General features: G+C 49.4%; 1 protein-coding gene across 3 annotated transcripts in view; it reads left to right on the top strand.

Annotated features, from left to right (window-relative positions):
• The window catches only part of DMTN (dematin actin binding protein), a 21875-nt gene extending 8611 nt beyond the window's left edge, over window positions 1-13264 (top strand). The window contains exons 2-17 of one of the 3 annotated variants that reach the window (XM_023736681.1): window positions 1995-2055; window positions 2144-2199; window positions 2473-2547; window positions 2917-3072; window positions 4000-4044; window positions 4451-4550; window positions 4912-4968; window positions 5240-5389; window positions 5924-6042; window positions 6700-6805; window positions 10730-10794; window positions 10961-11009; window positions 11194-11201; window positions 11381-11446; window positions 11744-11824; window positions 12002-12163. In XM_023736681.1, the coding sequence (XP_023592449.1) occupies window positions 2182-2199; window positions 2473-2547; window positions 2917-3072; window positions 4000-4044; window positions 4451-4550; window positions 4912-4968; window positions 5240-5389; window positions 5924-6042; window positions 6700-6805; window positions 10730-10794; window positions 10961-11009; window positions 11194-11201; window positions 11381-11446; window positions 11744-11824; window positions 12002-12115 (1209 nt within the window). In that variant the 5' untranslated portion in view covers window positions 1995-2055; window positions 2144-2181 and the 3' untranslated portion in view covers window positions 12116-12163. Of the gene's footprint in view, window positions 1-1994; window positions 2200-2472; window positions 2548-2916; window positions 3073-3999; window positions 4045-4450; window positions 4551-4911; window positions 4969-5239; window positions 5390-5923; window positions 6043-6699; window positions 6806-10729; window positions 10795-10960; window positions 11010-11193; window positions 11202-11380; window positions 11447-11743; window positions 11825-12001 lie in introns of those variants that run through there. The other 2 variants (XM_023736680.1, XM_023736682.1) reach the window with 2 other exon arrangements.
• The last annotated feature ends 3001 nt before the right edge of the window (window positions 13265-16265 follow it).

The raw sequence follows: 16265 nt of genomic DNA on the forward strand, positions 1-16265 counted from the left end.
AGAAGGACATCATGCTTGGTAAAGTAGAGGGTCAGTGAAAGAGAGGAAGATCCTCAACAAGATGGGTTGACAGAGTGGCTGCAACAATGGGCTCAAGCATAACAACGATTGTGAGGATGGTGCAGGACCAAGCAGTGTTTCGTTCTGTTGTGCACAGAGTCACTATGAGTCTGAACCTACTCAATGGCGTCTAACAACAACAACCCAGTCATTTGGTGGGAGTTACAAGACCATGGAGAGAAAGGCCATATGAAAGCGACCCATCCTACTGCAACTAGAATAGCAGGGGAGACCTCCCAGAGGAAGGAGCAGTTTAAGATGGACCTTAAAGGATGGGTGGGGTCAGGGAGGCAGAGAGGTGGACAGAGAATAGTGAACAGCATGTGCAAAAGCAGGGAAGTGGGAGTGAGGGCTGCCTGTGCAGGGAGTGGGTGGTGTCAGTAGGCAGTGGTGGAGAGACAGTGAGCAGAAGAATGGCCTGATACAAAGTAGTAGGTGATAAGATTAGGAACACCAATGACCTTGGTCTTTTATGACCCTCTGTAGTAAGGAATGGCTACAGAAAAGCCCTCTTAGCTCATTGCTCCTTGGGAAGATAGAAATAATAATAGCTAACACTTTATAGAAAATTTTAAATGGTTTAAGTACTTTCCTATAATAACATATAATACTCAGAGTAACTTAATGATACAGGTACTAGTATTACCACCCCCCCACTCCCCATTTTACAGATGAGAAATGTGAAGCACAAGGAAAGATAAGCAACTTGCTCAAGGCGACACAGTTTATGTGTAGCAGAGTCAGTACTCACGTTCAGGCACTCTGGTCCCACAGTCATGCTCTTAACCACTATGTTATGCCGCATCCTCCCTGTCCCTTCTGTAGCTGTCAGTCAGCTTTCTTCTCTCTATAGCTTGTTGCCCTCCACCACCATCCCACTCAACAGTCAGCCAGGAGCTCAGTTTATTATGTGTCCAGTGTGAACTGGGGGGGGTGGGGGGCACAAGGAGGATGGAGGGATCGCTAAGAGAGTTACTGAGGACGGAGACAACAAGGGCTGTGCCCCAGGGGACTCATAATCTAATGCAGCAGAAAGGACCCCACTCCTAGGGAAAAAAGAGAGCAAGGCTAGGCAGGATGACTTCTTGCTGGACCCAGTGGCACTGACTTGTAGTGTAGTAGCACGTCAGAGAGGGTCGTCTCAGCATGGGCATTCTGAGAAGTCTTTGTGAGGAGCTGGGATGTGGCCAAGGCCTCAGAGGATGTTTTCTCAAATGCCTCCTTGTGAGACTGAACTGCTGTACAGGGAATAGGGATGAGGGAGATGTGGGCTCCCTCCTGGCCCTCCTCTCCCTTTTTAACCGCGGGTTGAACCTGGGGGGCAGAGGCGGCAGTCAGCAGCCCTTAACCCAAGACCTGACCGCCTTACACCAAGGTGGCTGCTTCTTTTGGCTGACCCTCCAGCCTTCTCACCCAGTGACAACCTCCTAGATATTACTCAGTCTCTCTGTGTTAAACCTTCTTGGACGAGTATCAGGGAGAGGTGGTCAATGGACAGTAGATTGAGGGGAAGTGGACCAGCGGTTGAGGGGGAGAGGGGACCAGCACAGAGCCAGAGAGAGAGGCCTTGGTAGAGGCAGAGGGAGAGTGAGACCTTGGGCCTGAAACAGGGCTCCAGCCCCTGTGGCAGGGCAGGTGTGACAAAGCAGGGCATGTGGAGGCTGCTCGGGAAGCCTCTGTCCCCTGCCGTCATTTCCTTTCGAGCCAGAGAACAATGGCTCAAAAACAAGTGCAGTCCCTCCACATTCCCGCCTCCCTGTCCACAAACACCCTTTCTCCGGGCTGAGCGAATGGAAAGCCTGAGCCAAGGAAGGCCGGAGCTCCCTTCCGTCGGTCTCCGGGGAGCAAGGAGGGCTGCCCCCCGCCGCCGCCCTCTGAGACCCAGAGCCTAACAGCCCTCTCTGCTATTTTCTCCCCTCCCCTTCTCCTTCTAGACCCACCGCTTGGTCTGCAGCCTGAAGAATCACCGAGGGATGAGGACGCTACAGCTTGGTGGTACGCCCTTTCTGCTTTCCCGGCCCAGAACTCGAAGCGCCCAGGAGCGAAGCAGAGCCTGAGCCCTTGTCCTCTCCCTCCCGCACAGGGCTTTGTGAGTGATCTGACCAGCGAGCTCCCTGCTGCATGGAACGGCAGCAGAAGGTAAGCGGGGGTTGCACCCACTCCCCGGACAGGTGGGGTGCCTGGGGCAGGGGGCGAGGGGGCTTGCATCCCTGCGGAAGTGTCAGACTGGGAGTCGAGGGTGCCACCTGGTGGTTGCCCACAGTGCAGCACCTCGGATCCCCAGAGGCCGAGGGAAGACCTCCCTGTCCACAACTCCAGCCCACGTCCTGAGGCTCCTGAAGAGCCCCTGCCCCCGTCGCACCCTTCACACCCACGCACATACCCACTCGCCCACCTTCTCACTCTCCCCAGCAACCACTTACCTCCCCAGGGAGCGTGAGCTCCTCCCGAGGCTCCAGTGTTCCCGGCTCTCCCTCCAGCATCGTGGTGAGTACCCAACTCTGACACCAGCATCCTCAATCTGGGAGGAGGGAGGGGCAGGGGACAACTACGCACAGGGAGCTTCACTCTGAGCCTATAGCTGATGATCCTACCAGTGCTGGAAAGGAGAGAGAACCCAAAAATCTAACTGGTATGGTCTTTCTGTTACCCAAATTGCTAGGTGAAAGACTATCATTTTTCACGGTGACAATCTAAATCCTTAAAATTAAAATAACAGAATTATTAACTTACAAGGGTTGACATCTAAAATGGCTGCCCATTTTCTTCTTAATAAATTATGAGTCTAGCTTGTCAGGCGAGGATTCTACTTGAGGCTTTTGGCACATCTGTTCCATTAGCACCATTTTCCTTCAGGCCAAGATGGACAATCAGGTGCTGGGCTACAAGGACCTGGCTGCCATACCCAAGGACAAGGCCATCCTGGATATCGAGCGGCCTGACCTCATGATCTATGAGCCTCACTTTACCTATTCCCTCATGGAGCACGTGGAACTTCCTAGAAGCCGGGAGGTAAGGTGGGGGTGGGTGGTTCCCCTTGGACAGCACTTGGGGGAAGGATTCCACCAATCACACTGGGTAGTGGACAGAATCCCTCTCATGCTTTATTTCCTGGAGGCCAGACTCAGCCAAACAAGAAAGAAAACTGTGCACAGGAATCAACCAGCTAGTCAGTCAACCAACCAAGTGTTTGTGGAGCGCAGGCAGAGATGCGCTCAAGGTTGGACTGAAGCTTTGAAAGAAGAGAGCAGAGAAGGCTGTGTTTGAATGGCAGAAGCATAAAGGGGGTGGCATACAGGGAAAGGGCGGGAATCGGCAGAGAGCAAAATTTATGGAAAGAGTCTGGGAAAATTGAACTTGTAGGCTGGAAGTCCTAGCTGAGTAACCTGTGTGACCTTATGGTCTCAGTTCCTCCTCCTGTAAAATAAAGGTGATACCTCTGCCCTCCCACCTCACAGAGTAGTCAGGGTGCATGAGCGCTTGCAGGTCCTTAGTAAAATGTATTCAAGAGAGGGGTTAGTGTCCTGGCTGGGGCAGTAAGATGGGGCCAGACAGTGGGGAGACTTAAATAACTGGCCAAGGAGCTTGTACTCCATCCTTGGATGTTTGTTGGTATTGTCACTTCCGTTAGTTCTTAGGCTCTGAGGACAGGACAATAGCTACTCTTCAATAGGCTCTTAGAGCACCAAGCATACTGCTCCAAGATCCGTGTGCTTCTTCATGCTTTATAGAGAAGAAAGACTTAGAACTTTCTCCAGGAGAATACTAGGAAGAAGAAGAATGGAAACTTAGCAAGGATCTGCGAGAGAAGAAATGGCCCAGAAGTTGGCCAGGAAAGGGTGTGGAACTGGGTGAGGGATGAAGTGGCTACTCTAGGGTTCTAGGGATGAGAGTTTAATCCTACCCTTGTGGTCTGACCAGCCTCTTTTCCTTTCACAGCGCTCTCTGTCACCCAAATCTATATCTCCCCCACCATCCCCAGAGGTGAGTCTGCCCCATGCCTGAAACTTGCCCAGCCCTGCTCTCATGGGACCCCTATTCCAACCCCCACAAGTCCAGAGAGCTCTGTATAGCCTAGGGGATATGACAGAATCAGAGGACTGAGGACTTTTCTGGGCCAACGTGTTGGTCCGACCTCATCCTGTCCACTGGCCAGCTCTGTAATCTGTCTGACCTAGAGCCTTATTTAGTCCTTTCTTCCTGGGCCCGGCACCATTAGTGGGTTAAGTTTTTGGATTCCTGTCCTGTGCCCTGGGGTTGGGGAGATGCAGGCTGCTAGAGTGGGAGGACAGAGATTGGTAGAGTGAGGTGAAGCGGTGCATATGTGGTTTCAGGAGGGGGTAGGGTGTGGGATATGGAAGCTGTAATGAACCACACTTCCGCTCTACAGGTGTGGGTGGACAGCCGATCCCCTGGAATCATCTCTCAGGCTTCAGTCCAGAGAACCACTGGTACCCCCCGGACCAGCCTGCCCCATTTCCATCACCCTGGTAGGTTTTACTGTCTGCCTGGGTGCATACTTTCCCTCAGACCTCTTTTTTCCTTCAGGAGCCCTAAGCCCCTTACTCTCTGTACCCCACTCTCTGGGGTATGTGCTCACCAGAGAACTGGCTGGGCCCCATGATTCCAGGACCCCTGTTGCTTCTTCCCTCCCACCAACCAGAAAAGTGCAGAAAGTCCCAACCCCCTGAGGGACAGTTCCAGGAACTCTGGTTCTGTCTTGGCTCTTGGCAGAAGCCAGCAAATTTCCTACCTTCTCCCATTCTATTTGCCTCCATTTCCTTCACCCACCCAACCCCCTCTGCCACCAACATATCCTCCCTCTCATCCCCTCTTGCTCCCTCTCCACAGAGACCTCCCGCCCAGATTCCAACATCTACAAGAAGCCACCAATTTACAAGCAGAGAGGTGAGGGATTCCCTAACTTACCAGAGCCCCCTTCCTGCCAAATGCTAGGAGGCTCGTGGCCCTGGGTGCTGCACGGCTAGGGACGGTGATGGGAGAATAACTGTTGATAACAATACGCAATAGTTGCCTTGTGTTCTTCCTTGTGCATTGCTTTTACATCCATTTTCTCACAGGTGTGGAGGGAGAAGTGAGGGAGTTGGGGGCTGAGGATGGAAGAAGAGTTGGCCTCAGAGCAAGGTATATGTGTGCTAACTCTGTCCTCCACTTGCAGAGTCTGTGGGAGGCAGCCCTCAGAGCAAGACTTCAGAGGACTTAATTATCGAGTCATCCAAGTTCCCTGCGGCCCAGCGCCCTGACCCCAACCAGCCAGCCAAGATCGAAACCGATTACTGGCCATGCCCCCCATCGCTGGCTGTTGTGGGTAAGAGAAATTGTGGGGAGGTGGGGAAAAAGGGAGGCCACGGGACTCCCCCTCACTGCCCTCCCTCTTAAAGCCCCCATGAAGCCACCCCCACTCTCTTATGCCTTTACTGCCTTCATGAAACCCTCCAGGCTCCTTGCTCAGGCAGCTCACAGAGAGCTCTCCCTCCCTGCATTCCTGTAGGCCTTTGTGTAAGCGGCGCTATTTGTTAGTCATTCATTCACTCTCCATTCGCTTATTTGATCTCTCAAAAGACATTTTTATCAAACTTGTACTATGTACCAGGCTCTGTGATGGACGCTCTGGGAAGGAGAAAGATAAGTGAGACAAGATCTTGTTCCCCAATGAATTTAAGTCATGTGTGTGTATTACCTACCCAGTTTCACTGCAAGGCTAGGAAATACTACCTTTTTAAAAAAAAATAAATAACCTATAGTGTCCTTTTTAAGTCCAGCCCAGTCCTGTGTACAAAGCCAGCACTTAATAAGTATTTGTTGAGCTACTGACTGTTGCCTACTTTTACATGTTTCCCAGAGACAGAATGGAGGAAGCGGAAGGCATCTCAGAAAAAGGAAGAGGAGGAGGAGAAAGATGATGACTCTGAAGAGGAGAGGAAGGCTTTCAGGGAGCGTCAGAAAGAGGAACTCAGTAAGGTAGCATCTTGCTACCTGCCACCCAACCTATGTCTTCGTGGTGACCGAAGTTCTGGTTTCATAGCTAATCCAAATGAATTTATACCAGAAGAGTATCCATGTTAGAACACATGAGAAGTCCTCCTTCTTTCCCAGGATTTCAGGGTGCTGCTTTTCAAGGGACACCTGGACATTATGCTGCTTTTGGGGGGAAAGCTACTTGATAATTTGGATCAAAAGCATAGAAAAGGGTGGTCCTGCCAGTGCCAGGTTTTAGCATGCTGAGTAGAGGAAGAAGAAAAGGGAAGAGGGAAAAGGACTGTGGCTTACTGATCTTCAGGGCTTGAGGAGAGAGGGTGCTGAGAGTCATGGAAAGGCCATTTATGGTGACATCGGCTGTGCTCTGGCCATTGTAGCCTGGGATGGGGAGGCCACTGGGGCAGTTACACTGAGCAGCTCTGACTTCTTGCCCCAAGGGTGTCCAAACCCAATGTGGTTGTGCATCAGACAAGAATGAGAGGCTCCACGGGCTCAGGACATGGACCAGCCATGATCTGTCCCTAGTAAAAGGGCTTGCAAGGGCCTGGGTCCTGTTTGCAGTATTCCCAACTCTGAACATCTTAGAGATGAGAAATGAGTATTTAAGTCTTGGATCCATCTTCCTTTCCCCCTCCCCAGGTTACTTCCAACTTGGGAAAGATAATCTTGAAAGAAGAGATGGAGAAGTCATTGCCTATCCGGAGGAAAGCTCGCTCCCTGCCCGACCGAACACCCTTCCATACCTGTGAGTGCCTTGGAGGTGGCTCAGATCACCTAGCCAGACTCTATAGAGCTGTAGAGTTTGCCTGTCATATGTTCAGCACTGTGTTAACTACGGGTATAAGAGATGTGTGTAAGATGTGGTCTCTGGCTCAAAGCACTCATGCTCTCCTTAGGGAAGCCATAACTAAGTCATATAAGAACATTAAATGATTAAAGACGGTATCAGATAAAGCAGAATTAGCAAATTTAGGTAAACAAATGTTTATGGATTAGAATCCATAAATGCTACTAGGCACTGTACTAAGCGCTAGGGACATAAACAGTAAAAATACCACAGTCCTTGTTTTCAAGTAGCTTACAGTCAGTGAGGAAACCTGATATGGAAACTGGGGTTTAGTACAACGTAGCATATGTTATGGTAGGGGTTACAGTGGGTGTTTTGAGAATACAATGACAAGGCCTGGGTTTAGAGGGACCGGGGAGGCTAAACTGAGTCTTGAAGAATGAGACAAAGCGAGCCAGGTAAACGAGTCGGGGAGAAGGGTATCACAGACACTGAGCAACACAGGGAGCAAAGGCAGAGAACATGAACAAACTGGCCAGCTTAGAGAATCACCAGTCATCTGGAACTAGAGAGCACAGAGTGGTGGGAAGTGAGGCCAGAGAGATGGGGAGGGCCAGGGCTTTGAATTCTGGGCCCCTGAAAACTCAGTGTTTTTCTTAGTTATCTAGTGCTGCTGTAACAGAAATACCACAAGTGGGTGGCTCTAACAAACAGAAATTTATTTTCTCACAGTTTAGGAGGTTAGAAGTCTGAATTCAGAGTGTCAGCTAGAGGGGAAGGCTTTATCTCTCTGTAGCTCTGGAGGAAGGTCCTTCCTTGTCTCTTCAGCCTCTGCTTCCTGGTTACTTGGAGATCTCCATGTGTCTTAGCGTCTATCTTACCCCATCTCTGTGTGCTTGTTTGCTTGCTTGTATGCTTGTTTAATCTCTTTTATATCTCAAAAGAGATTGACTCAAAACATACCCTTTACTAATCCTACCCTAATAACATAACAAAGCCACTCCATTCCCAAATGGGATTATAACCACAGGCATAGAGGTTAAGATTTACAACACATATTTTTGGGGGACACAATTCAATCCATAATAGTGTTCCAGTCTGAACTCCCTTAGAGCATGTTGGCTGGGCCCCAGGAGGGAGTGATCAAGAACTCAAACATGGAAGCTACAAGACCTCTTAAAGCCCAGCCTCAGAAGCCACACGGTGTCACTTCTACTACATTCTCTTGGTCAAAGCAAGTCATCGGTCCAATCTAGATTCAAGGGGAGGTGAAATGGACTCCACTTCATGATGAGAGGAACCGCAAAGTTTTATTGCAAAAAGCATGCCAGATGGAGATATTGTCGTAGGCCAGTTTTAGAAACCATCTGCCATACTTCCTAGTAGTCTGGATAAGGGATAGAGATATACATAGGTCCAGAGAAGAGGGAATGGGCTTGAGAAATATATAGCAGAAAGAATCAGCAGGACTTAGTGACTAATTGGATGTGGGAGGTGAGGGAGAGAGGAGTGGGGTTTCTGTCTTGGGTGACTGGGTGATGACACACCTGGAACTGACATAATCAAAGAGGCAGGTTTTCAGGGAAAGATGAAGAGACTAGTTTTGGAGGTATTGAATTTGAAGTGCTCTATATAGGACACGTAAGTAGGTGCTGAATTTGGCTGAGTCAGAAGCTCGAGGAAAGAATAGGGGTTCAAATAGGGTCTTCAGCTTATAGGTAGTAGTAAAACCATGAGCAAAATAAACAACATTGTGCAGGAGACAAGGGAAGGAAAAAGAAGGGAAGGGTGCCTAGAGCTGTTCCCTGGAGAGGACCCACCTTAAAGATCCAATTAGGAGGAGCTCGGAAAGGAGACAGAGCTTCAGGAGTAGGGGGCTGGCCTTGAAAGAAGGAAGAACCCTCATTTACTGAAAGAGGGGAACAGATCTTGGAGAAGGCCAGCTTAGAAGTTAGGGTGTCTTCTGAGGGTAAGAAGAGTGAAACTTGGTGAGATTGGTGAAGATTTAGAATAACTATGATGGGAGAGGGAAATGACTATGGTGCAAGGCAACAGGGTCCAGCTGAGATTCAGGACTTACCATTTGTAGTGATGCTAGTCTAGATGGCTGTGGTTTTATTTCCAACCCCACTGAGCAGCAAGGGCAGAAAGGGAGATGTTGGGTTGATCCAGGGTTAGCATTTTGTAAGAAAGGTGCTAAGGGACTGAGCTGCTGAGGTATTGGTGAAAGTGGTTAATGTAGCCATCCACAGGGTGGAGGCTGAGTAAGTGAGGAAGGAAGGCCAGGGTGGTGGTGGGGGGTGGGGGGGGATCTAGAAACTGGAGGTCTGCATGAGACTGATAAGCAGGTGTAATGGGAATGAGGCTGAGCAAAACAAAGGCCTCGAGTTGAGATATCTGGGCTTAGTATTTCAGGGATAAAGCAGTTGTCGATGACAACAAGATCCAACTATTTGAAAGGGTTATCTGATTTGGAGTGGAGACGAAGGCTACTGGAATTGGAGAATTCAGGGAACTGAAGGTTAATACGTAGCTAAGGCTAAGATATGCACGTGGCCACTGAAAGCTCCCAGAATTATATTTTATTGTGGGTGGGAATAGCTACAAAAGGCGTTTTAAGAGAACGTAGAATAAATAGGTAAGGACTGAAGAATGAAGTAGTTATAGGGATGCCCCAAAGTTTGGATTCAGTTTCAGTGTTCCGCCAAAAGTAGCTCTTTAACTTCTTTTGGCTTGTAAAGTTGAATAGCCATATGCCTTCCTCAGCATCACTTTTGACATCCCCGAACTTATGCGTGATCAATTATCATGTGATTGCATGTTATCATATGTAATCAACCTTAACAATTTCAGAATTATGTCATTCTGGTTTAAGGGTATTATTGGAATAGTCACCTTCAACATAACTAAGCATTCTAGAAGTAACTTGAAGTGAAAATCCTGTATGCTTTATAGGTTGAAATTCTATCCATCAGTTGAAGTATAAATGTATATTCATTATCACAAGAGTGAAATGCTTCAGTGATGAATGATGAGCATGAAAACTGATAGTTTTCTATACAAAAACCAGAAGTGTTAGGAAAGAAAAGATGAGGTCCTCAAAACACATTTTGTTATCACCAAACTACAAATTTTATAAGACTGCTTTAAGAAGACAGTTCATTATAGTTTTGAATCCATGGAAGCTACACATTTAAATAAGAATGCTTGTCAAAACAATTGCTATAGAATGCTAACAATTTCTAGTAATTGGAAGATGAAGGAATTTTTGAGACCTGCCCAAGCTAAGAATGTTAGGTACAAAGTTCTGTCTAGGAAAACATGTTACTGAAAAAAAAACATCATGAATTATAATCTGCAGTGTTTAAAAGTTTAGTGATATTATTAAATGTGTAAGTTGAAAGTGACATCTAACAATGTAAATGTGCAGTATATTGACTGCAGTGCAATCTAGCGGCTGGCAGTACTGAGAAAATTATTGTTTACATTATAATGCCAAATGTTTAAAATTTGACTACTAACATTGTCAGTAATAAGTTATAATACTTAAATCATTTTGATTAAATTTTACACTTATTTATGTATCCCAGAAGTTCATTCTATGATGGTGATATTTGGCTTCAGCCTCCGCTTTGGCTGAATAGAAACTTTAACACCAAGCATTTGGTCCAAAATGTGCATTTGCTGCACTTCTAGTTAGTGAGAAGAGGGAAGACGTTACAGACAGTTCAGAAGGGCCAGCACTATGTCACTTGCTGAAGGTAATGGGTAGGAGCTGGAAACCACCAGGTTCCCCCAGCTGTACCCTTCACTGCCCTTGCCTCTCAGGAATGATTGTTAGTCCCCAAAGGGACTGAACCCGGGCCTCTTGCTCTCTTCCAGCCTTGTACCCTGGAACGTCCAAGTCATCTTCTCTCCCCACCTATGGCAGAACCACCCTGAGCCGGGTAAGGTCCCTGAACCAGAGATACAGACTGTAGGGGAGTGTGCACGTAGGTGCCTCTGAGGGACTGGGCCACTAGGGCATCCTGGGGGAGAGGGAGACCCTCAAAGTCAAGAAGGAGGATGAGGGGCCTTCCCAGCTTCCTTCTGATCCCTCCGTGTCATTTCTAGCTACAGTCCACAGACTTCAGCCCATCGGGGAGTGAGACTGGAAGCCCAGGTGAGAAGCAGACCGAGCTGATGCGAGGGGAGCTGGAAAGAGGTTTAAGCAGGCTCGTTGCTTTTTGTGTCTGTGATGTGGGCAGTGTTATGTGGCTAGAGGGCTGGGAGGCTGAGCTAGGAGAAGGTTTGGAGGCCAGCTGACTTTGGAGTTGCCTCTAAACATTAACTCTTCTCTTCCGCAGGCCTGCAGGTGAGTGCCTTCTGGAGGGGAACACGTGGTACACCAGAAGCAAGGGACAGGAGACTGGAAGTGTGGGGGGATAGGGTGTGGGGCCACGGAGTTGCCTAATGAAGACATGAGCTGCCCAGGGTAAGGCTGGGAAGGTCTCCCTGCCCCACTCTGGCTCACTGCGGCTTTGGTCTCCCCAGAACGGAGAGGGCCAGAGGGGGAGGATGGACCGGGGGAACTCCCTGCCCTGTGTGCTGGAGCAGAAGGTGAGGGTCAGAGGGTAGAGCCAGGGGAGGTGGGGAGGGAACAAGCTGGCGGGAGAATAAGGGCTAGAATCATCTCTCTCATGGGTGGGGGCTGGGGAAGAAGCCAGAGAGATAGAATATGCTGAGGGGCTTCCTGGAGTTGATGATGGGAGGGACAGCAGGGAAGCTGGGACAGATGGATGGCAAAATGGCATGAGCCCCAGTTGTTCCCTGCAGGCTGAGAAGGGGGAGTTGAGGGGTTTATGTTGACAAGAGAACTCTATGAGCCTAACATTGCCTCCCTCCCCTAACCCCTAGATCTATCCCTATGAAATGCTGGTGGTGACCAGCAAGGGGAGAACCAAGTTGCCGCCGGGTGTGGACCGGATGCGGCTTGAGGTATGTAAGGAGAAGGCACTGTGTGGCTGTTGAGAGGCTGTCAATGGGGCATTGTCCCCTGCCTGGTGGGAGAAGATGGGGAGCCTTTTGTGTGAATGCCCCCTAAGTTACTCAGCATAGCCCCCCACCCCCTGCCATGCCTCTGTTCCCTAAGCTGCCTCTATGTATCCCTGACAGAGACATCTATCAGCTGAGGACTTCTCAAGGGTATTCTCCATGTCTCCCGAAGAGTTTGGCAAGCTGGCTCTGTGGAAGCGGAATGAACTCAAGAAAAAAGCTTCTCTCTTCTGATTGCCCCCTCCTTCTCCATGACCAACCCCTCCCTCTGCTGCTTCAGGGCTCTGGAGCTGCAGTCATGAGATTGCAAAGCATCCTCTTCCCCTGGTGGGCTGGGAGCAGTCATCTCTTGGGGAATGGGGAGGTGGGACAAGAGTGGGATTGGCTCTATTCCCCCGGTAGACAGGGAAGCCAAGGCCTCCACAGTCCTGGGGTTGTGAGGCATGGACTTTCTTCCCTATAATGAGCTAGGGGGATCTCCTCTGTCATCCCTGGTCCTCACTGCACAGGGCAGCCCAGCCTGGATTCCAGCACACAGAGAGTTAATGTTTGTGCCCTCTCCCTGCCTCCCACCCCACACAAAGTCCCCAGAAGAGGGCGAGGAGAAATCAAAGTGGGGGCTTAGTAGTCAGGCACACCATCAGTTTTTGTGAACCATGAGTGGGAATTGCCCTGGTGGGAGCTGGTGGGAGGCAGGAAGCAGCCAGGCAGGAGAACTCCAGGACCCTATGTGTGCCCAAGGACTCTACCGCGCCTCACCTTGACAGCTTCCCCTGTTCCTAGGACTCCTGCTTCTCTGGCTCTGGAAGGAGCCAGCTAGAGTTCTGACCTCCAGCAGGGAGGCCAGCCTTCCCTCTAGCTCTCCCTGTTCTCAGCTCGCATCCCTCAAGCTTTGAAGCCTCTTGTTCAGCTCCGCGGCTTCCCCAGAAGCCTTGGCTTAGAGTGGAGATGTTGCCTATACAAAACCCTAGCCCACCATCAGCCTCCAGGCAAAGTCAGCTAGAATTCTATCTTCTAGCACCAACAGGTACTGGACCGAACCCGGGCCTTCTAGGCTCCCTTGGAGAGACCAAGAGGGCAGGCTACAAGGGCCCTTCTGAGTGTCGTGGCTACCAAGCCCCACCCATAACCATGCATCCCACACCATGCTCTCTAAAGAATGTAATTTATTGGGGCACCCCCAGCTGCTTTCCTCACCTAACTCTCTGCCCTACCTTAATCACAGTCTCAGATTTTCTTCTCTACAAATACATATGTGTATATAATTATATATATATATACTTTTGCCCAGGTCTAGGTTTTGTTCCTGCCTAGACCCTGGCATCCCTTTCCACTGTGTGTGTGTGATAATGCTGGGGGAGGGACACTCTGCTTGGAATTAAAAGGTTGTGTTGGCTTCCCAAATCTATTTGTTCTTTATGAGGCACATAAAGACCTGGGTCAGAGGGGCAGATAATGTCAGGCTGAGGGAAGTCATGGAAGTCAGAGTTCAAGTGCGGGCATAGAAGGGCTGGAGGGAGTGTGGAGACAGCACACACACTACTCTTCCCCCACCTCCGGGCCACAAAAAAGGGCTTGTCTACGCAGTGCCCTGTCTACCTCCTGTCCTTCAGCAGTTCTGTGATGGCAGCAGTGAAGGAGGGGGTGGAAACCTTTGTGTTTGGGGGCTGGAGGGAAAGCGCATTCTGAGAAAGGAGCCTGATAGGAGAGCCAGCTAGGAGAAAAGGCTGCTTCTGTCCTCCACCAAGGGCCTACATCCTCATCTTGGCCGTCAAGCTTACCAACATCTGACATGGTTGCACTCTCTAAGGTCCAAGTTCAATGGGGAGGCCACACACCCAGAAAAGTTCAACAAGAATGTGAGTCTGTGGTGAGCAGACTGTCAAGGATCAGGCAGAGAAAACTCAGAAATGGAGAAATGCAGCAAAAAGTATACCCCGGGCCAGGGTCAAGTGGAGGCCAAGGGAGGAATGTGGTGGTTAGGTCTTGGTTGGCTTGGCAAGGCTTCCAAAGGGGAGTAAACATGTTGAAGGGGAGCTGAGGGTGTGAAGATCTGATTGGAAGAGAAGGAAGACGCGGGTGTGGGTGCTTTGCCTGGCTGGAACAGAATGTGCATGTGGGACAGATGAAGAGGTATGTGATCAGAGGGATCAGGTGAGTTGGAGGGGTGTCCAAGTTGTGAACCTAAGACGGGTTGGTACCTGATCCAAGTGTCCTATTCTGGGAATGAGATTCTAGCTCCTTTGGCTGAAACAAAACAAAGTGGATAAGCGTCATCCAAATTGAAACCATTATTTTAAATTTTAGGAGTTCTGTTCCATCCATTACATTGTCTTATCCTTTCAACAAACCTGTGAGGTCAATAGGACAGATAATTTTGATCCTTTTAACAAGTAAGAAAATTGTGGAATAGAAAAATTTTATCGGAAGCTACATACAACTAATGAGTGGAGAATGGTAACAAACACTCAAGTTTCTTGACTTCTGACTGAAGACTTTCCCAGTATGTACAGTTGCCTCTCAAGGGGAAGCAGAGAAGGGCAGATTAGGAGGTGCATAGAGAGAGGTATCTACATACATAGCTCATATTAGGCATTCAGCTAAGGTGGAAGGCTAGCCCTGTTCCAGGCATTAGGGATACAGGATGACAAGGCAGGCATGCTCCCTGTCCACACGGAGCTCCCAGGCTGTTGAGGGAAACGTCAAGGTCAGTGAGCACCAAGGAATACTGAAGGCAACACTTGACCAGAGTTAATTAGGAAACGTTTGCCATGGGGGGCTGATGTGATGCTAAATTCTAAAATATTTTAAGTTGCTGAATTTAGAGCAATTCAAAAGCGAACACTCTGCCACAAAGCAAAACCTTAGTGTGTCTCTCAGTGCTTCCTCCCCACAATACACACAGACACACACACACACATGCACACATATACACACACAAACACACACATACACACATACATACATGCACACATGCACACAGATTCAAAACCTTGGCTATCAGTCCAGTGTTTTCCATCCTTTTCGTAGCAGAACTTTTATGATAAATGTATTTTTAGGATACATTTACAAGTTGAATTTTAGAGTTAATCATTATGAAATCAACGAGAACAATGAAGTTGTTTAATGAATAAAAAAGTTTTAAGTCAGGAGGCGGGGCCAAGATGGTGGAGTAGTCAGATGCTTATGGTGGACCCTCTTACAACAAGGACCCGAAAAAACAAGTGAATTGATTATATATGGCAATCTGGGAGCCCTGAACACCAAAGGCAGAGTTGAGGAACCAGACTGAGTGACGGGGGAGGGAGAGATGGTTCAGAAGCAGCAAGGAGTTGCCAGACCTGACCCAGCGAGAGCCTGAGCCCTTCAGGTCTGATCAGCTCGAGGGTGAGCAGTAAGGCAGGCAAGCAGCAGTGCTCTGGAGGCGCATTTTCCTCACCGGGAGAGACCCAGTGCCAGAGAGTCTACACGGCCACCCAGAAACAGAAGCAGCCCTCCTCGGTGAAAGATAAGTAATTGTGTACGGCCTATTGCCTGGGTCAAAAACACTCCCCTTAAGGAAAAACCTCTCTCCCATTAACCTCCCTGCTCCCTGCTCTGCACTGGGTCCTGGACCAGCTTCAGCAATTGCTGAGTCTCCTGGGCTGGAAGTAGGATCCGTCACATGCCCAGAGCCATTCTCCCTGCCTTGGAGAGTGAATGAATTAACAAACAGAGGAAAAAATAAACTGCCGGCTCCCCTAAGCCAGGAACCCAGGGTAGGCACAGCTCCTTTGCCTAGGCACAGGCATAAGGGATCCATAGACTTTGAGTGCCTTTCTCCTTGCATAGACTTGTGTGGGCCCATCTCAACAGTGTAGGCCTTCATTACCACAGTACAACAGGGTATATACCTGAAGTCTAACTTCAACTGTTTCAGCTGTGAAGTGGCAGGTTCTTGACATTTGACACTGCTCTGCCCATGAAGCAGGGTCTTCACCTACCTACAGCAGGGGCCTGAGGACTGGTGGCTCTACCCATGCGACCTAGCCACCTGAGATAGGGACCCATGAATAAGAGGTGCTGCCCAGTCCTTACAGCCAACAGCATTAGGTGCTCATAGTGCATCCGGCTGCAAAACCCACCCACCTACACACTCTAGGGAACAGGGACACGCCTTCCTCCTGGACACTCAGTGGTGGCCGTCCATCCCCCCTGCCTTGCTCAGAATGTGTCCCTCTGCTGCAGCCAGATGCCTGTGCCTACACCAAATCACCCATGCCTGTCAGGACTGTGAGAGCCTACACCACACAGTTGGTGGCTATCTACCTGGGCACCTGAGCTGAATCCATACCGGGGGAGCGGGTGGACTCCTGAGCCCACATACCTAGTAACAGATCTAACC

The sequence above is a fragment of the Trichechus manatus genome, unplaced genomic scaffold (genome assembly GCF_000243295.1).
Source record: "Trichechus manatus latirostris isolate Lorelei unplaced genomic scaffold, TriManLat1.0 scaffold00090, whole genome shotgun sequence".
NCBI lineage: Eukaryota > Metazoa > Chordata > Mammalia > Sirenia > Trichechidae > Trichechus > Trichechus manatus.